This window comes from Octodon degus, unplaced genomic scaffold, assembly GCF_000260255.1.
Source record: "Octodon degus isolate 3935 unplaced genomic scaffold, OctDeg1.0 scaffold00289, whole genome shotgun sequence".
Classification (NCBI taxonomy): Eukaryota; Metazoa; Chordata; class Mammalia; order Rodentia; family Octodontidae; genus Octodon; species Octodon degus.
Window position 1 is genome coordinate 562,071 of NW_004524865.1, and position 22,200 is coordinate 584,270.

The window sequence follows — 22,200 nt, forward strand, 5'->3', positions numbered from 1 at the left end:
TTCCATTACAATTAGAGAAGCTGTATTTGACTCTATATATTCTTCTTTTTTTCTTTTTTAAACCAAATATGTCATTGCTTTTAGATGTTACAAAACAAACATTAATTTGTTTAGAGATTTCCTGAATTGGACAAAATGACCTTAAAGCCTTTCAGAAACATTTGTTGATTTTTAAATGATTTTAGAGAGTTCTTATTTATAGGATAAAAAGTTGGGAGATGTGAAAAGTTTTAAGGTTGGATAAACCAAATTGGTAAAATGAAGGAAATTTTATTTGTGGAAACATATAAGAGTCCAGAGTGCTAGCTCAATGCTGAAGGAAGGTCACAGAGCATCCTGGAAGCTGCAAGTACTGTTTCTTAGCCAAGCTTACAGGGGGTAAGGAAGAGTTCATCAACAAAGCCTTTGACTGTTCTCTGAGTTTTATAAAACCTCATGATTAGTACAGTTGTTTGAATAATTCATAGCAGCACTTTGCTAAGCCTTTTTAAAAAACACTGTTAGTATTGAACCTAGGGCTTCAGGAACACCAGAGACATACCCTACCACTGAGCTACATCCGCAGCCCTAAATAACTTAAGCTGGCATTGAACTGTGGTTCTTACGGCCTCAGCCTTCTGCGTAGCTGGCATAGGCTTGTGTCCAACACCTGACTCAGAACAGTCATTTTTTTTCCATAATTTTATTGATAAACAGATAGCAATGAGACAGTTTCAAATCAAATTGCTAGGACAGTTTCAATAACTAACACACTGCATACGTTCTTCTTAGTGGTTAATTGCTGTACAAGATGTGGATTTGAGATCCTATTTACAAACACCATTAGAACAAATCATTCTATTCGTTAAGAGAATATAACTATGTATCTATCCCATCCACTTTGAATACACAGATACAAAATGGACATTCATCTGTATACCCCTTTTTTTCTAAGTTCTGTTGTTTGAATATTATAGGTGTGTAAACTCAGCAAAATATTCTAAAAGAGTCCAGTAGCCCATAATAGCATTGGGTCTTCTGTTTAACTGGCAATGTCAGAAATTATTGACCTGAGTCCCCCACAGCTCAACATAATATCATGGCTTTACTTCCTATATTTCATCTTCATATTTTTCTACTGGATGGTTAAGACCAAGGTAAAGCAGGACCTGTGCAACAAGAGTTGTAGCTTTTGGGTCTGAGAAGGTCAGTGAAATTCCCTCAGGATTTATCCTGAGATCCTGTACCTCCGATTGTAGAACCTTTGTCAGTGTCAGCCATGTGGATGAGTCACGGCCGTTGCTTAGCCAATGTGCTGTCTGTGAAAGCCTGAGAGAGTGTTTTCTCTCCATGTGACTCTCCTTAGGCACACTCTACATCATCAATCACTTTCCTCTTTGGCCCCATAATCTCCTTGATCAGAAAATTTGGGACACTACTGAGGTACATGACATTACAGTACAAGCAGAACAGTCATTTTGAAGGCTGCAAAATTCAAGCAGATCTTGGGTAATGCTCTACAGTCTGCATTGCTAATAAACATTGAGATAAATGCCATGGGTGCTCAGATTGGCTAGATTTTGAGAAAACAGTATTCAGTATTTATACTCTACTGCCTGGAAGAAGAAATGAGATGATATTGACTGTTCTTAACAGTGATGATGTATTTGAACTGAACCTTTCTTACTTTGGGTCCGATCTTGCTGATGCCTATGCCGTCAAATTTTTCCTATTTTTATCTTCTAGCAGATTATATGTCTCTTTTAACATTTAGATCTTTGACACATTTTGATTTTGGTTTAATATATGGTGAGAGGTATGTATCTAGATTCAGTCTCCTGCATTTTGGTATCAGTTTTCCTAGCACCATTTGTTAGAGAAGTTGTCTTTCTTCCAGCTATGTTTTTGGTCCCTTTGTCAAAGATCAGATAACTGAGTGTCCCTGGGTTGTTTCTGTATTCTCTATTCTGTTCTGGTGATCCACGTGTCTCTCTGTCTCTGTCTCTGTTTCTCTGTCTCTTTGTGTCTGTGTCTGTGTCTGTTAGTGTGTCTGTCTGTGTTTCTGTCTTTTAATAATGTAGCTTTATAGTATAATTTAAGTCCAGCTCGGGACACCCCCTGCTTTGTTCTGATTGCTCAGGATTGTTTTTTCTCTCCTGGGTTTCTTCTGGCTGCATATGAATGTTAGGATTATTTCGTCTAGTTCTGTGAGAAGTGTTGGTATTTTGATTGGGATTGCAATAAATCTGAGTATCAGTTTTGAAAGTATAGCTATTTTGACAATATTGGTTCTGCCTATCCAGGAACAGGGGATAGCTTTCCATTTTCTGATCTGTTACTTGATATTGTAAAACAAATTTTAACCTTTTTTTTTGTTTTGTTTTTATTTTTAATCAAGGCAAGTGAGTTTTTACCAGAGCCTATGTCAGCAGCATTATTTCTTCTTTCTTTGGACATGCCTATTTCTTTGGAATACCCAAATATTCATGAAGCTGCTGTGGCCTATTTGGAACAGATGAATTCTGAAAACTACAGTATTTATAAACGAACTGAGGAGGCTGTTTATTCAATTGAGTGTGCCTGTAACTTCCTATCTGATGTTGGTAAAGAGGTACAATGTTTTGTTAATACTGCTTTTAAAAGTTCTTTTGGTGAAATCCTTTTCAAAGTCATATATATGTCACATTTGAATTGCTAGAGGAAGGATATGTTATTATTGAGTGGGTCTGTTATCAGATTACTGTAAAGTTATATTTTATATAAAAGTGAAAGACTTTAGATTAATGAATGTCATATACTCCTAATATCAATGGTTTAAAAAAGAGGTTATTATAAATGTCTTAGCACAAAATAGCATCTATGTGAAGTAATTTACAGTGTTGTGAACTGAATGATAATTGATATTACCAGGATTATAAGGGCCATACTTGGAGAAATATTTTTGTTTTAATATTCTATGGACATTTGCTACATATTTATACAAAGAATCCTGATTTTTTGTAAATTAAATGCAGTTATGAAATACATTGTTTATAAAATGTGTGACATCAAGTACCATGTTACAGGGCTGGCCAGATAGCTCAGTGGACTAAAGAGCCTGCTTAGGCAGAGCACAGTGGCCAGGGCTCGATCCCTCATGTGCCGTGCCAGGCCCGCCCCCATTGAGACTGGGCATGGTGGAGTGAATTTATAATCCCAGTGCTTGGGAGGCTGGAAACAGGAAAATCACTACGAGTTCGATCTACATAGTGAGACCCTGTAGACCCTGTACTAAAAAAAAAAAGTATAATGTTTGACCTGAATAATTGTGTATCAGTAATTATTCGTTTTAAAAATACTATTTGGATATTATTTAGTATGTTTTTAGTGTCAGGATTAATGAATCTTGGGGATCACATTGACTATAGTAGTGCTTTTCTCTCTGAGAATATCACAATGAATCCTGAAGATATTAAAGAATTTTCTGTTCTTTTGGCATTAGTATGAAGTCCTATCTGAACCCCATATTTAGGCATTTCCTGTATATGCCAACTGTGATGTCTTTTTGCATATCTTTATGCTGCTGGCTTGTTTGTTTCTTGAGAAAGGATCTCGGTATGTAATTCAGGATAGCCTTTAATTTACTATGTAGTCCAGGTTGGCCTTAAACTCACAGCTGTCCTGCCTCAGACTCCTGAGTACTGAGATTACAGATGTGCACCTTTATATGTGGGTTGCCTCTATCTTATTTTCTTATTTCTTCAATGATCAAATTTTAAATTGTGCTGGTAATGACAATTATTTCTGTGGCGTTATTCTTTGGTCATTGAATATCTTCTGTGTTCCTAGAATTGGGCAGATGATAGAAGAGGGAGGTGTATACAAACAAGCAGTCAAAGAACTAGGTAACTCCATTTAACTTTAAGCTCACTCAGAGTTAAATAATGCACATTCACATATGTCTTTCAACTAGGGGTTTCCTCCGCATTTTTCCTCATAGGCAGAGAATTTTAGGTTACTTGTTGAGGAAAGTGGAGTTAAGCAAATGTAAGCAATCTCAGGGTCTTTGAATAATCTAATTTCAAATAGCTTACTTTTTATTAAATGCTTATAGTATATTATGATTCCATTAATTGTGGGAGTTGGTATATGTGCATAACACATTGTAATTTTTTTTACTTTCCACCCATCTCTTGGACTCCTTCTCATTATTTTAATGGATAATTTTATTGTACATAAATTTGACATTATTCTATTCTGCTTTTTTTTTTTTTAGGGAGAGAAGAATCTTTTAGAATTAGTGGAGCTTGCAGACCAAGCTTTACGTAGCTTTTCCTATCATCAACATTTTCCCTTAATAAAGGAAATCATCTGCATTTGTTCAAAGATGTAATATTTTCTTTTTTATATTACTGTAGAACACTGTATTTGTGTGTATATGCGTGCATGTAAGTTTAGGACTAATGTAATTGAAATTGACCTTAGCTCTTTGTTGTTTTTAGTTTAAATTATTTTTTATGTGACCTTTCAACTACTTATGGATAGATGCATTAACACTGTTGTTTCATTCAAGAGTAAACTTTAAAAGGGTCATGCCTATAATAAGAATGATACTCCTTGGAGTATTATACACTTCCTCTTTGTGCCTATAAAGACCAACTACTCAAACAATTAATCAACTTTAAATTTTTAAATATCTTAAATTTATGACTTCATTTGTGTAGTTTCATTTGTTGTAATTTTTTTCTTAAATGTATTTAGACATTTTGCATTTTGAGTTTTGTGGTGTTCTTTGATACTCTTAAAGAAAAAAAGATTTTATGCCCTGAAGCAAATAAATGTTCATTAAAGTTTAGGCCAGTCTGTTAAACAAGAACTTAATTGGAGGAATTAGACTAGGAAGACATCTTTTCTGATATGCTTTATAATTTTGCTTAGTACCTCATCTTAGAAGCCCTTGATGTTTTACTTTTCTTCTAGCTGGAAGTCTGCCCAGCCCAATCCATTACTACAGGGAGAAAGTCAGAAGGTGCTTCTGCATATGTTATCTCACCCGCTGCCACAAGTGAAAACTGAAACTTACCGCAGCTGTCTGGAAGTTGTGAAGGTGAAGTTTGGTTCTGTTTGTATGTTTGAAAACTTATAGTGGATTTCTTTATTGTACCTCAAAACTAAATTACTTAACCCTTATACATGAGCTTTATGGTTCATATTCCATAAAAGTAGATGGCAATTATTAGTCAATTCTAGGAAATTTGTACTATTAAATTTTAGCTTAATAAGTCTAATAATTGAATTATTTTATTTGACTTTTATAGGAGCATAGTAAAATTCATTTATTTTTCCATTATTATTTGACTTATTTTTATACACATGAATAAAATGTAGTTGAAGAGGAAGCTTCTTTCCTTTCTCTTCCCCTTCTTCTCAGAGCACAGCCTAACTTTTGATAAAGTTGATGTATATCTTTCCATCTATAATTTTTATATATTTTTACTGTATATGTATATCTGTAAGTAATATATACTATTGTTTGTTGTTTAAAGTATAATTTAATACTGTACATATGTTTTGGCCTGTATTTTATTTATTTGCTGATAGGATTTAAGATCTACCTAACTTTCTCATTTTCTTGGTTAAGTTGAATTTGCTTCCTTTTACTTATTGATAAATACTTTAATTCTATTTCCTTTTTACTAGAGGGCATGTTTCATTATTTTCAATGATGGTCTGAGAGAAATATAAAAATATATTGATTTCACTTGCTTTGGAGCAATAATTTAGCTGGTTAGAATTACATCTCCAGCTCTTAGTAATGCTGCACTAAGTAGTGTATTGTCCTCAGGCATAATGTCCTCCACGTTTTGGCATGTATCAAGTTACTTTTTTTTTGTCTGTTTGAGCCAGGTTCTTGTTCAGTCTGGCTTTGAGCTCATTTTGTAGCCTAGGCTGGTCTTGAACTTGCAATGATCCTTCTGGCTCAGCCTCCTGAGTGCTGAGATTACAGGTGTATGCTACTGTGCCTGGCCATTATATCCATTTTTAAAGTTAATTAAGATTCCACTGTAGTTATATATTGCTTTATCATTCATTCCAGTTTCGCTGTGTCCATCTGTTGTGAACAGTGCTATGAACATGGGGTACTAATATTTCATTTAGGCCTTTTACTGCTTTGAGTATGTAGAGCCAGAAGTAAGATTACTGGATCTTATGGTTGTTCTGTGTTTAATTCTTTGGGGACCACCCTTTTGTTTTGCAAAGTGGATATAGCATCTTATGTCCAGCCACCAGTACATGAGGGTTCTAGTTTCTCTGCATCTTCGCCGACACTATTTTTTGTTTCTTTTTGCCTTTGATAGGAACCTAAAAGGTATGAAATTCATGAATTTGTATTTTATCTTGATTACTTCTAAATTTATTTATCAAGTATTGAATATCAATTATTATGTTTTTTTTTCTATATATTTACATTGTTTCTTTTTTGACTTACTCCTTTTTCAGTCTGGTTTCTTTTTGTCATTGTAAATTTTAAAAATACTCACTTTATTTTTTTATTTTTTCAAAATTTTATTGATAAACAGCAATGAGACAGTTTCAAATCAAATCGGAAGTACAGTTTCAACAAATAACACACTGCATATATTCTTCTTAGTGGTTAATTGCTGTACAAGATGCAGACTTGAGATACTATTTACAAACACCATTAGAACAAATCATTCTATTCATTAAGAGAATGCAACTATATATCTATCCTAACCACTTGGAATACACAGATACAAAATGGACATTCATTGGTATACCCCATTTTTTCTAAGTTCCGTTATTGAATATTATAGGTGTGTAAACTCAGCAAAATAGTCTAAAAAAGTCCAGTAGCCCATAATAACATTGGGTCTTCTGTTTAACTGGCAATGTCAGAAATTATTGACCTGAGTCCCCCACAGTTCAACATAACAACATGGCTCTACTTCCTATATTTCGTCTTCATACTTTTCTACTGGATGGTTAAGACCAAGGTAAAGCAGGACCTGTGCAACAAGAGTTGTAGCTTTTGGGTCTGAGAAGGTCAGTGAAATGCCCTCAGGATTTATCCTGAGATCCTGTACCTCAGAATGTAGAACCTTTGTCAGTGCAGCCATGTGAATGAGTCACGGCCATTGCTTGGCCAATGTGCTGTCTGTGAAAGCCTGAAAGAATGTCTTCTCCCCATGTGACTCTCCTTAGGCACACTCTACGTCATCGATCACTTTCCTCTTTGGCCCCATAATCTCCTTGATCAGAAAATTTGGGACACTACCGAGGTACATGACGTTACAGTACAGGTTCTCATATGTCCTGAGTCTTAATTGACCTTAGAAGGTTAGGGCCAAAATGTTGGCTTTCCTTGTAGACCTCCTTTTTCTCTGATTTTGGTCTGCAAACTTAGGTTGTTAACCATCCAGAAGACAAGCTTATTGTTATTATCAAATGATTTAGGCTATTAAGCTTAACCTCACTATCTCACTGCATTTCAAACATCTTAGACATAATAAGGAACAGGTATTTTTCATCAAGTATTGATATGTTGAACTTTAAGTCCCTACATAATATGATAAAAAAAATTTAAAAATTAGATTATATTTTAAAAATAGGATAAAGAATTCTATACTTCTCATGTTTGCACATAAGTCCAAAAATCTCACCATATACAACCTTGAAGCAGGACAGTCCCACAATATTCCTTTCCCTGTCTCTTGCTTTTATTCACCACCCCCTTCTTCTTGAACATCCACCTACCCGAGAGACATCTTAGCAGTAACTGGCATGTCATGACAAGCCGCCCATATTCAGAAGACCACAATGACAGGCACTCCAAACATAATACTCACTTTATAATGTTTAGATTTTTCTGTTATTTAGAATTCTTTCATCAATGTTATGGCAAAAGAAATTCCATATGGTGAGGATTTTAGCAGATACTGTTTTTATTATTTTTTTTAATGTTTTTAGTACAGGGTCTATAGGGTCTCACTACACAGATCAGACTCTGAGTGATCCTCCTGTTTTCAGCCTCCCAAGTGCTGAGATTTCAGGGGTGTGCCACCACACCCAGTCTCATTCACTATCTCAGCATGCCCCAGGGGCGGGGCTAGCATGGCATGCTGGGGACTGAACCCTGGTCTCTGCACTTTTAGTCCACTACACTATCTGGCTGGTCCTGATACTGTTATTTTTATTGTCACGTCATCTTTAATATAGGAATCTATTATTTAGTTAGTTGTGCTGAGAATTGAACCAAGGTCCTCACATATGGTAGGCAAGTACTGTACTGTTTAGCTACATTAACAAGCTGGGCATGAGAATATGGAGCAGTGGTCTATCAATTCATGAACTTAATTCTTTCCATCATGTATATATATTGTATGCTTGCAGTTGGCTTGCAACTAGAATCATGGAATGAATTCTGTGACCAGATTCATGAAAATAATTAAATTTGTGAACTGAGGTACCACTGTATTCTCTGTAGATAGTTTTTCTTTATTCTTCTTCCTTCTTTTTTTACATTTAGTTCTTTCTTTTTTTTTTTTTTTTTTTGAGACATGGTTTTAATTCATAGTTTAGACTGGCCTTGAACTTACTGTGTAGCCCAAACGGGCCTTGAATTCATAACAATCCTCTTGCTTTAGGCTCCTGAGTTCTTGTTTCCTGTCTTCTGGGACTTGGCAGAAATGATATAGCTTTGGAGCATTTGTTATGGAGGCATATTTTCATATGTTGAAATGCTCCTGAAAAAAAACTAAGAGCCTTTGAAAGTTGAAAGTAGTAGGACTAGACCAGGGTGGCTGGTTGAGGTTAGGTGGGCTTAGATGTAACAGAAGGTGAAAGAATCTCCTTCTACTGAACTTGTATTTTCTTTGAGGTTGAGAGGCAGTAAAGGGGGAGTTAGTGTGTTAAGAATGACTGATATGAATAGATATTTGATTATATATATTAGGAGATTGGGTCTGCGTTGAAAGTTTAATTGATTGTGTCAGTAATCTCTATGGTAAAACCAGGCTACTTTGTATACTTTGGCTTGCTGTTTGTCATTTTGGGGAATACTAGTACATCCTTTAGGACTTGAAATGTTTAATTATTGGTGGAAAGAAGTGAAGGCTATTGATGAAAATGAGCTAAATGGTTGAAATGATAAACTGTAGAATCAAAGGATGTGAACATTAGGGGAAAGAATGTAAAAGGATTTATGAACTAGAGCTGAAAGAAGGATGTACTACCAGTTATTGAGCAAGAAGATTGGACATCTGCTATGGAATAGGACAAGTCAAAACTAAATTGAAGTATTTCTGAGGTACTGAATTATGTGAGTATCACTGGGATGAGGATGCCAAGAAACTATCTACATTTGGGATAGTTTTTACTTTCAGAAATTGAAAATAAAACTTGAATTCTATCTCTCTGTCTCTCTTGCTTTTCCTTTCTTTCTTTTTTTTTTTTTTTTCCTGCTGAGTATTGAATCTAGGGCCATTGCACTGAGTTACACCCTTACCCCTTTTATTTTTTTCACACAAGATCTGGGTTAGCTACACAGGCTGTTCTTGAATTTGTTTTCTTCCTACTTCAGCTTCCCAAATGATAGCTGGGATTATAGACATGCATCATCATACCTGGCTACTTGAAGTAAATTTTAAATAATTTTTAGAAAATAGAAAATTTGTCAGGTAGGAAAAAATTTGATATTGCAAAGTTACTGCTAGATATCACCATTTTGCTACATGAATTGAAAGAGGAATAACTTGAATGTTAATTTATTAGAGGAACAATAGGTAAGAATATCAGAAATACAGATACAGTTCAGAATATCAGAGTACAGATACAGATACAGTTACAGTTCATCTGGAGTTTAATATTTTAAAAGAATCCACTAAATCCAGCAATGACTTTCAAAATCCTAAGTTCTATGAAGTTTTATAATCCAATAGTATATATTTTGTGAAAATAATCGGAATCTACATTGGAGTTTTTAAAAATGAAATTTAGCTCTTAGCTTTTAAAAAGTAGGGCATGTGGCTGGGGGAGAATGTCCTTATTGCAAGAGATTCTCTTCTCACAAAAGATACTGAATTATTTAATAAAGTATATAAAATAAAAACATTTATTTTCACAGGGCTAAAATAATGTTTAAGTTAAAAGCTCCAAGTGATATTTCTTATACTTAGTCCTCTGTACTGAAAAGATATAGTGTCTGGTTTTGTTTATTTATTTTATTTTATTTATTTTTTTATGGTACTGGGGATTGAACTCAGGACCCTGTGCTTGCCAGGCAAGCACTTATTCTATTGAGCTCTCTCCCTTGCCCAGTGTCTGGTTTTAGATTTAAGCATTTGTGTGTGTATTTCACTTTAGTTGACAGTATTTTCATATGAGATACATATATATATATATATATATATATTTTTTTTTTTTTTTTTTTTTTTTTTCTGTGTTTTAGGGAAGGGTGTACAGGGTGTTCAGGGTCTCACTACTAGATTGGACTCGAAATGATTCTCCTGTTTAAAGCTTCCCAAGTGTTGGTATTACAGGCGCATGCCACCACGCCAAGTCTCAATCACCCACTCAGTGCACCTAGGGGGCAGAGCTGGCATGGCAGTACCAGGGATCAAACTCCTGACCCCTGATCAGCTGAGTTATTTGGCCAGCCTGGAGTGATTTGGCTGGCCCTATATTGTTTTGTTGTTTTTTGAAAAATCTCCCAGGCATTGATAAATGTAGGGGCATGGTACTGGATAGGTACTTGGCTTTTTCTTTTTTCTTTAAGAGCAGAATATATTCATTGGATGAAAGAAAGCTTCTGTCTGAGAAAGGGACAGAAGGAAACCTAAGTGAGTTGCCAAGGAACCTGTCTTGGGATTTTATAGAGCAAAACCATGAAGTGAGGAGAGTCTTAAGATTGGAAACATGGGAACTGGCAAGGTGGGCATGAGGTGGGATGAAACTGTGGTCAACCAATGAGATTATAAGCACAATTGCTCAGGTAAAATTGATTAAATCAGGATCAAATGGGAAAGCTGGTCACATAGCAAGCAGGCATGAATATAGAATAGGGCCATTCTTGTAGGGACTTGGGTTAGTGTTCTTCCTGACTTATTCAAGATGATTGATACCTATTTAGCATATCAATCCCTGATGTCTATTCCTAGGGAGATATGTGGCTGTATTTCTTTAATCTTTTCTCTTGAGGGCGGAAGTGCCAGTCTCTCCCACAGTTACAGGGTATCTTTTCTATTGTTGGGTCTTTTGAGGACCTAACCCTGTCTGACTGCCTGCAATATTTCTAACTCAGCTGCTTACAACATTAGCTTTTTCGTTTAAGGCTCAGTTGAGGAAGGGAAGAGAAAGCGATATTCTTATTAAGGATGATTTTATGACAACTTGGCATTATTTACATATAAATTAATTTTACACTTATATCTGAGGCACTTACATATAAGACTTTAGTGATGGAATTGTAAAAAGGACAGAAAGGATCCTTATGATCATAGAACTTACTTTCTAAAGATAGGGAATACAGAGATAAGTATATATAATAAAATATATTTAAAAATGTATTGTCTGATATGAAAGAAATGGAAAAGGATACACAAATAGAGAGTAGTTAGGATGAGTGGGTTCAAATGTTGGTAGGCTGGATAGAGAGGGAGACAGGGCTTCTGGGCAGGAAAGCAGCCATGAAAATGCTGGGCAGGGAAACAGCAGTGAAATGCTTTTATGATGAGAAAGCACTTTGCATATTTTAGGAACACAAAGGTCAATGCACTTGGCACATACTAGGAGAATAGAATGGTACCAGATTGAGTTGCACAGATAGGCAGAAGTGGCCCGCTTAATGCTTTGCCAACCATTCTAAAACTTTGAATTTTTATTCTAATTACAGTGAGAATATATGAATAATTTAAGCAGAAAGAAAACTTGATCTGATTATCTTTCTAAAATGATGCTCTTTGTGTAGAATGAATTGTTAGGACTCCAGTAGAAACTATAACACCCATTTCATTGTAGTAGCTTCGGAAAGATGATGCTGTAATGGAGATGTAGAGAGGTAAGTAGAGTCAGGCTATAATATGGATATAGAGTTAATTGCTGAAATGAGGGTGAAAGATACAGAGAAACAAGGATGAATTCTAGGATTTTAGACATCGTAGTTAGATTTCCAAATACAGGACGTGGATTAGATAGAATTCTGTTTGAACTAAATTTCACATGCTTTTTTAAAAACTCAGATGTAGAGTTACACTATAGAATGTAATAATGATCATGCCATAATAATGATCAAGGTAGTAGAGTAGCTAACACTTACTGAGCAATACTAGTGACTTATGAGTGTGCTATCTCTGACTTCTCGAAACAACTCTTAGGAGTTTGTCTAAGGTCATTGAACCAAAATAGGACTTTGAAGAGTTGGCCAGATAGCTCAGCAGATTAAAGCACCTGCTTAGGCAGACTCGGGAACTGGTGTTCCATCCGTGGGATGCTGTGCTGGCCCCACCCCTGGGGCATACTGAGACAGCAAATAAGACCTTGTGGTGGCACGCACCTGAAGTCCCAACATTTGGGAGGCTGAAAGCAGGAGAATCACTGAGTCTGATCTGTATAGTGAGACTCTGTAGACTCTGTACTAAATACATTTTAAAAAACTCAACAAAGTAGGACTTTGAACCTGCATAGTTTGCCTCTGGAGCTTATATTCTTATGTAGTGCACCACACTACCGTTAGAGTATGAAGCCAAGGTTATGTGTAAAATTATCAGTTATCAGCACGGAGGTGATTTTACAATCTAGGCGCCTCATCTCCTGAGACACTAGGAAATAGATGACCTCATAGATGATATTTTCCCAATTGTATAGGTGGATAAACTGAGACTCGAAGTTAAGTGCCTTAAGGAAGTAAGTTATAGCTATTTTTAAGCCTTAACTCTGATGCTTTAGCTCTTTTGAAATGCAAGATTGTTGCGTGAAGTTAATAGTCAAGGAGAAAAAATAAATATAAATAAATACATATAATGTGAATAAATATTAAACTATAATATAAACACATAATATAAATAAATACATATATATTATGTATAATTGTTATAGATAATTATTGGTAGTAAGTACTTTGCAGGATGAAAAAGGTCATGTAACTTGCATTTTTCACCTTCTGTATTGTTTTTATATTAATATTTCTGGTAGCTTTTTTTCCCACTTTACCTCTAACAAATATTCTTCTCTATCACAAATTGAGAAAAGAGTTTGTGATATTTAGTCTAAACGATGGCACACAAAGCTATTACTTATATTTCACGTGCTATCGTTTCTCTACTCAGTATTTTGTATTTTGATTTGCAGTTTTTCTTTCTGAAACCTCAATAAACTAAGGATAGGTTTGTTATTTTGTTTCTATACTTTACACTTGTCAGCTTTAAGAGATAGTGGTTGTTTCAGCCATTTTGTTTAATTTATCAAAACTGTGCTTGTTGACAGAAAGTAATATGTCTTATACAGACTCATTGTTATGTAATCTTTTTCATGTTCCGTTAAAGTTTTAGTAAAGTGAGAACTAAAATTGGAAGTTATAAATGTAAGAAACAGAATCTTTGTAAAAATGAGTGTTACTAATTAAAAATATTTTTATACTATTTTACAGGAATGTTTAGGTGTTCATAATGTCACTGTGCCTGTGTCTTCCCTTTGCAATGGAATTCATTTCCTACTTCACCCAAAAGTTCTATATGAAATCTCTGCATTTGGTGTCCAAGAATCCAGAAGTGAGGTATGATATGTTAAAAATTAGTGCAAAAAGTTACTGTACTTAGTTAAATCAAAGTAACATTCTAATAAAACTGGATAATATAATGACAAACTAAAAAGAAATTTATCTTTTTGACTATATTGGTTATTATTTATATGAAAAGAAATGTTAAAACATGTAATTAGAAATGCAAAACACTGTTCTAAAAGAATTTGTCGCATAATTTATATTTTTCATCTAAGACAGAGAACTAAAGAATAGTTTTTGAAAAGATATTATTTCAAATTTTATGAAGATCAAAAAGCAGAAATTATTAAGAGAACTGGTTGAGATGAAAAAGTAAGAAAATGGTTTGGAAATAAGAACATTTGAAACATGAGACATTGGTTGTAACACCTTTCCAGAGTTAATACAGTGCTGGAAGTATGTGAGATGCCTTAGTTGGACATCTCATCTTACTGGATTACTGTGTTTGTTTTGCTGAGTAGGTGAATGCTGCTGCCAAGGCCATTCTGTTGTATCTGCTTCAGGGACGATTTATGATGACAGCACTGACCTGGAACAAGTTTATTGAGTCTCTGTGTCCTGTCATTCCAGTGCTCCAGGTATTCTGTGCAGTGTACCTTTAGCCATAACCATTTATCTCTGACTGAGTATGATTGATTAAAAGCATGCAAACAGCTGAACTGTCCTATTGTCAAAAAACTGAAGAGAAGCCATGGTGGCCCTGGGGATAAGTGAGCAGGAATTGTTGTTTTATTTCTTTCAGCAGGTTAAAGAAGGGAGGGCTGGCCTGAAAGCTCAGCGGAATAATGTGCCTGCTTATGTAGAGTGCAGTGGCCAGGTTTGATCCCTGCTGTGCTGTGCTGGCCCTGCTCCTAGAGTGCACTGAGACTGTGATTGAGACTGGGCATGGTGGTGTGCCCCTATTACTTCTGCTCTTGGGAGGCTGAAAACAGGAGAATCAGTGCAAGTCTGATCTATATAGTGAGACCCTGTAGATCCTGTCCTAAATACAGAAAAAAAAAAAAAAAAAAGAAGGTTAAAGAAGGGTAGCTAATTTGTCTAGGTAGGCTGTATATTTCTGTGTGGGTGAGTATTTAAGAAAGGAAGTGCAGACATTACAGCCTGAAAAATAGAACTGAACCTGTGTAAAGGCTTTTAGGTAAAAACTGGTAGTGCTGGGGACTGGGGAGAAGGCTCAGTAGAATAAGCGCTTGCCTGGCAAGTGCAAGGGCCTGAGTTCAACCCCTGGTTCCACCAGAAAAACCCCAAAAAACAAAAACTGGTAGTGCTTTCTTTTAAATTTAAAGAGAACACAAAAAATAGTAAAAAACAAACAACCCCCCCAAAAAAAACATTAGAAATATGTAATTTCACTAAACAAAATGGCAGGAATTCAACAATGGTTGTTATTTTGCATATTGTTATCTAAAAATTAGTTGTTCAGATTATCAGATAAAAACATGCAAAATTGGTCAAACATTTTAAAAAGAAGAGAAAAAAAATTTAAGTCTTAACTGTTCTTTTCATTTAACCAGCAGAAATCAGCATTGCAGTTTTCTTAAGCTATCCTGTTTATATACATAAGTATTTCTTTTTTCTTTTCTTCATTTTCTCCTTTCCCTCATCTCAGTTGTTCCTTCCCTTAGAACACTTTCTTTCCCTCTTGCAGTATCTAGTTTATCTTTCCAGATTTTATTTACCCTTTTAGGTTTTTACAATAGCAAGACAATATGATGTTTACATATGTGGATCTATTTATTTCACTTATGAGTATGATCTATACTGCATCCATTTACCTATCAAAGCTTTGAGTTTATTTTCTTATAGCTGAGTAATATGCCATGGTATAAAAATGCCACATCTTTTTTATCCATTCTTCAGTTGATGGGCACTTTGATTGTTTCTAAGATTTAGCTATGACAAATTGCTCTGTTATAAGTATGGGTATACATATGTCTCTGTAGTATGACATTTTCAGTTCTTCTGGAAAAAAAAAGAAAAGAATCAGTTGGATTGATGGGACCTCTAATCTTAGTTTTTTTAAGGAATCTCCACATTGATTTCTGTAGTGGTTGTAACAGTCTACAGTCCCATCAGCAGTGGAGAAACATTTTCCCCTTTCCCTTCCAGCATTTTTAAAAATATATTTGGTACAGGATCTCGCTGCATAGGTTAGACTCGTAGTGTCCCTCCTGCTTTTAGCCTCATCAACACTGGGATTATAGGCATGAACCACCACATCCAGTCTTGATGGCTGGATCAGCATGTGCCAGGGGCGGGGGGGGGGGGGTGGGGGTGTAGCATGTGGTGCTGGGGATTGAATCCCGGTCCCTGTACTTGCCTAAGGAGGTGCCTATCTGCTGAGATAGCTTGCTGGCCCGTCAGCATTTATTATTGGTTGACTTCTTAATGACAACTATTCTTTTTGGGGTGACATGGAATGTCAGAGTTATTTTAATGTTCAGTGTCATTGTTCATTGAAGAAATGCAAATGATAGTGCTTGTTAAGCCCATTGTCCATAACTAACTTGCAATCTAAATTCTGTATATATGTGATGAAAGTAACACCTTGACTAACAAGCATTTTGAAGCAAAGTATTTTGTCAGGAAGCTCAGGTCTTGACCTTCTTTTATGAGTTTAAAGACATTATCATGCACAGTCATTTTTCAGGAAAGCCCCAGCCTTAGTCCTTGAGGTACATGGGTCCTGGTATCATGTACCCAGTGTTGGTAGCATTCTCTCTTTGTACTGGGGGGGAAGGGGCTGAGGATATATAATATGTTTCATTGATGGGAGATGTTAACTGCTAGAATCTTGGAAAATAAAGAAATGAGCAAATATCAAAATTGCTAAACATTTTGAAATTTTGTAGTATTTTCAAAATATAGTTGTTTTTTAATCAATATGGTTTTTCAGTGAGAAGAAAGATTTGTACTAATAGTGTTTGGACAGGATATCATGTTTGCATCTTGTACTATGAATACTATGAAGACAACAGTATGTAATGTATTAATTATTGTAACTGTTCTACTAACCTGTTTTGAAGCTGTCTCATTGCTATTTCTTTCTCAATAAAATTAATAAAAAAATCAATGTGGCTTTATTTATAAATCTTATTTAATTTAGATTCTGAAAAGGGACTATTCAGTTCAATTGAAAGGTAATTATGAGTTGTATGACAGGCTAATACAAGTATTATATTCCAGTTGAAAAGGTAACATGAATAGAATCAAACATAATTTCTATTTTAATAATTTCTCTTTTAAAAAATTATTAGGGCTATGCCGATCCAGAAGATACTTTGGGTAACTCCATTCTCCTGCTAAGTGAAACAAGTTCTGAGGGAGGAGAAGGAATTCTTCCTTGTACTACACGTTTAAAATTCATGCTGCGTCTTTTGCTAGTGAAAAAGTCATCGTGAGTACAACATAACCTTTTGAATATAAAAGATGAATAGAAACATTCTAGGAAAGTATTTATTAAACTAAAAGCATTTAAAGGGTAGTTATTTTGTATTATTAGGTGGAAGTAACCAAATATGTGAAAGTGAGCAGATGAAAGATCTGTTAGATGCTCTCCTGAAACACTTTGTCCACTTGACAGCTTAGTTACCCTTGTCAGGTCAGTCAAGGTGGTGCTGGAGGCATATTGGAGAGTCGTAGAGGTAATTAGTTTGTCAAAATTATAGTGTGTATCTGTCTATTTAGAAATTGTTACTTTTCTGGAATGATCCTTATCTGGAACTGTGTTTTGCAAATTAAGGTTTCCAGGAAGGTATATTGGGTCAAGTACTTCCTAAAGAAATTATTCAGGTACTTCAGTTTAACTCAGTTTGTGTTATTTCTTAGGAAGTTAAAAAAGGTCCTTTCTCTGGCAATTATTAGCGTGCCATTGCGACTAAAAGAAAAGGAGGAAATACATTGCTTCTCTTTTTTCTATATTAACTGTAACATGAATCTTTTGCTGTCTTTAGGAAACATTGATTAGGTTTGAGAAGAGAAACAGTTTAGCATCAAAATAACTAAAAAGCAGAAAGACAGATACATGATTAACATAAGACTTTCTATTAATGACCTTTGTATACTTGGTGGTTTTGTTTTTCTGACAGTCTCTAGTGGCAAGCTGTATTCAATCTTCTTAAAAATTCTTCCCCTCCTCACTTAACTGATTTTAATCCTAACCCATTCTCAATATTTGATGGGAATTTTCATATTTGAGAAGAATCTAATATAAAAGTCTTCATACATTGTACTGATATTATACTTCATTTACTATTAGTGGCTACCTCTAGTACCCTAGAGGTTGGGCTGACTATTTGGACTCCAGTCGTGGGTCTGTAATACTTTTAATGATCAAGATAAAACATTATTAGAATTTGGTGATACTGAAGTAGAGTGTGATATTTAGTGTGTTTCATTTGAATTACTGATTATTATTTATTTCTGATGTTTATAAGTATTAGAAAGTTGAATTTTAGTTATATATGAAACATTTTTAGTAGAAAAAGGAAAATACTAGTAAGATCAGTAATATGGGTAATTATTATACTTTATTGATATACAATGATTCTTTATAATTACAGCTTTTTTGGTAGACCTTTGTATATTCCAAAATATTGACTTATTTTTTTTTTTTAGGGTCCGTTCACTAGCATTGAAGCTTTTAGCATTTCAACTTACAAGTGAAGAAGGAGCTGATGCAAAGCGCCCTTCAATAGATGCCAGAGTTCTTTCCAGAGTTACTAATTTATTTATTGTGAAAAAACCTATTGAACTCAAATTGGATGACAGAAGAGAACTGGTTATTAAGGTGACTATGAGTTTATTAAAACTATGTGGTTACGTTACTTCATACAGTTGTATATCACATATTTTATATGACATTGTTCAGATTGTATGTTCCATGTGAGAATCATGATTCGTGTCAAATTTGAAATTATGTTTTGAGGCCCCCTGTAATTCACTATGATTGTGTAGTGGTTAGTTCTCTACATTATGAAATTATGTTCTGGGTTCATCTGGATGCATTTACTGATTGCTGGAGAACCTGTGATATGCCATTGTATTATAACACTGATGCAAATTATTTTGAGTAGTATCTTAAATACAGGGTGAAGAAAAGAAATTTTGTGATGATTTTTAAAAACAAATGTCACTGACTTAAAAACTGTTGATTTCTTTTTATGTTGGTATTGCCTATAATAGCAAAATAAGAAAAATGCCAAAACTTTTAGCCTCTTAATTAAGGAGAAAAAAAATACAGAGTACAATGGCAGTTTTTAATATTTCCAATAGTTCTAAGAAGTTTTTTTAATAGTTTTTCTCAATCTTTGGCTTTTTATATACCTCTAGAAATTCAGTGTCCATTTTCTTGTTTTTAACCAGGTCCATACTTATATCATACCAGACTAATAAGGAATTCTGTAAAGAAGGTTTTTCCTAACCTTCCTTGATTCATTTCTATGCTTTATAGGTTCACATTTCACTTTGAGTTCACAATCTGGCAGTGGCTATTTAAATTTCTATTAGCTTTCCAATATCAAAGATGATAACAGTATAGAGCCACATATAATACAGTGTTTTTTTTTTTTTTTTTTTTTTTTTTAGTACTAGAGATTGAACCTTGGATCTTTTGCCCAGTGGTTTTGAATATATTTTGAGACAGGGTCTTGCCAAATTGCTCTGACCTAAACTTGTGGTGTTCTTGCCTCTGTCTCTCAGTGAGGCAAGACTGTAGTCTCAGTGCTGGGATTACAGTCATTTTCTACCGTGCTCAGCTAGGACATTTTTTTTTTTTTGAATGGGTAAATATATTCAGTGCTTTTTGGACCTCATGTTTAGGGCTGAATAATAGCCAGTAAAGAGGATTGGAGAGTCTTATACTGGCTACATACAAGGTTCAGTTGGGGGGAATTATTTAGAGCTAACCTGCTCATAGTTACTTCTTTGCCATATACATGTAGTTTGGAGGGAGAAAATGGAAATTCTGTAACTGTCTTTTCTGAGTTCATAGTAGGGTTAGAATACGGCATTGGGTAAAAGCAAGAAAGAATGTTATCTTTGTCCTTTAGTGCTGGTTTTACTGTTTCTTACTCTGTCCTGCCATAAAGTGAGGTCATTATCCTTGAATATTAGTTACCTCTCCATCCCTGTGACAAGATATTTCAGAAAAAGCATGAGGGGAAAGGTTTGTTTTGGCTCACAGTTTCAGAGATTTTAGTCCATTTGTGAATAGGCTGCATGTAGGAACACAAGGATATCCTGAGTCAGAGCTTGATGGCCCTTTTCAGGGTGACTAGTAGGCTATTAGGAAATATCAGTGCTTTCTAGGATGGTGTTAAGGGATTAATGGATTAATGGATTATTCCTACCAGAAGTACATATTAATAAGGGAAGCTTATTTGGCATCATGTCTCTTTGTTTTAGATCCTAAATTCCTTCTTGACCTTGTGTATCATTGTTGCACATTTACATGTAAATATATCAGTTACCTAAAGAAGTTGACTTTTTGAGCTATAGTTAGTTATTACCTTAACTGTAAATTTTATTGTGGAATTAGAAGCACATGAAATATAATTTTCTTTTTTGATTTGTAGTTGGAGACTATTGAAAAGGTATATGAAATCTTCACCTCAGATGATGTGGATCTGGCTTTGAGAAGGTCAGCTGCAGAACAGTTAGCTGTGATTATGCAAGGTACCATCTTTAAGGAAAGTGATTTCTGTAATATTGCCATGGGATTTGATATCCTGTGCATTAGTGTCATGGGTAGCAGGCTGAGATTTATAGGCTAGATACAACTTGTGGCCTGTTTGTTTTCTTCACCCTTCAGGTTATAGTCACATCTTTAAAGAAACAAAACCAAGACCACAGAATACATAAAAGAGACCCTATGTCACCAGCAAAGTTGAGCATATTTATTGCCTGATGATTTGCAGAAAAAATTTGCTAGACTAATAGATAATCATTATCTAAACTATAGATTGTTGCTTGGTAGAATTATCTCCTAAGGGCCAGCCAAATAGCTCAGCGGATTAAAGCACCTGCTTAGGCAGAGGCAGGAGTCTGGAATTTGATTCCTGGGGCTGCCATGCTGACCAGGCCACTGGGGCATGCTGAGATGATTGAGACTAGGCCTAGTGGCACGCATCTGTTATTCCAGCACTTGGGAGGCTGAAAACTGGAGGATCACTATGAGTCTGATCTATACAGTGAGACCCTGTAGATCCTGTAGTCTGTCCTAAAATACAAAAATAACTAACTAACTAAATAAATATCTATATCTATCTATCTATCTATCTATATCTATCTATAGATAGATAGATAGATATAGATAGATATATCTTTTTTTTTTTGGCGGAACCAGGAATTGAACTCAGGCCCTTGTGCTTGCCAGGAAAGTGCTTACTTTACTGAGCCATCTCCTTGGCCCCAAGAATTATCTTCTAAGATAGCAAAAGATTTCTAAAAGTAAATTATATTTCCATCTCAGTTTACTTAGTATGTGTTGTTTAATTTGTACATCTTGCTCAGGTAATTAAACAGTACATTTGTGGGAGGTAAAAATAATATGCTAGAGCCCGAGGAAATAACTCAATAGAATAAGTGCTTTCTTGGCAAGCACAGGGTCCTGAGTTCAATCTCTGGTACCTCAAAAAAAAAAGCTATAGCTGTACATTTTCTTTAAGGATCTATTTTTAAGTACAACTCGAAAATATAGTCTTAGCTTTATTGTATTTTTTTAAGCTTTATTGTATTGTTATTCGATAGGCTTCTATTCTCTTGATTACTTTTTCTATTTTTTTTAACTTTATTTTTATTTTTATTTTTTTTACTTTTTATTTTTTCCATCTCTGTTATATGTACTTTAATATTTGTGAGAAAAGATAACTTTTCACTTTTACAGATACAGATTTTTAGTTAATGTCCCTTCTCTTAACATTAGTAGATATTGGAATGAGAGAGTAATTTGAAAGAACATGTTCAGTATATTTATAGTTTTAAAATTTTAATGTGTCATCAAAAATGACAATTTAATTAAAAACAAGCTGAAGACTTGGGAAGGCATTTCTCAGGAGTACATACTGATGCCTAAGAGATGAAAAAATTCTCTGTGTAGCATTGAGTAAGATGTAGTCAAAACCACAGTGAGAACCTGGGTGTGGTGGCACATGTCTGTAATCCCAGCACTCAGGAGGCTGAGGCAGGAAGGTTGCTGCAAGTTCAAGGGCAGCTTGGGCTACAAAGTGAGTTCAAGGACAGCTTGAACTGTATAGTGATACCCTGTCTCAAAAAGCCAAATCATTAAAAAAAAAAAAAAAAAAAAGCCAAACTAAGACAGACTGTACCACATTGAGATGTCAGCTCACTCTAGTTAGAATGATAGTTATTAAGAGAAAAACAATTGAGGAAAAAATATCAAAAAGAGGAGTAAATTCTGACAATAATATAGAGAAATGAGAACTCCT

General features: G+C 34.8%; 1 protein-coding gene across 4 annotated transcripts in view; it reads left to right on the top strand.

The window, feature by feature from the left end:
• Window positions 1-22,200, top strand: part of Rttn (rotatin) — a 198,838-nt gene that overhangs the window by 30,496 nt on the left and 146,142 nt on the right. For 2 of the 4 annotated variants that reach the window (XM_004647159.3, XM_023707430.1), the window contains exons 12-19: window positions 2,378-2,590; window positions 4,235-4,347; window positions 4,939-5,065; window positions 13,622-13,747; window positions 14,215-14,331; window positions 17,011-17,150; window positions 18,371-18,542; window positions 20,329-20,428. In XM_004647159.3, the coding sequence (XP_004647216.1) occupies window positions 2,378-2,590; window positions 4,235-4,347; window positions 4,939-5,065; window positions 13,622-13,747; window positions 14,215-14,331; window positions 17,011-17,150; window positions 18,371-18,542; window positions 20,329-20,428 (1,108 nt within the window). Of the gene's footprint in view, window positions 1-2,377; window positions 2,591-3,838; window positions 3,864-4,234; window positions 4,348-4,938; window positions 5,066-13,621; window positions 13,748-14,214; window positions 14,332-17,010; window positions 17,151-18,370; window positions 18,543-20,328; window positions 20,429-20,569; window positions 20,639-22,200 lie in introns of those variants that run through there. The other 2 variants (XM_023707431.1, XM_023707432.1) reach the window with 2 other exon arrangements.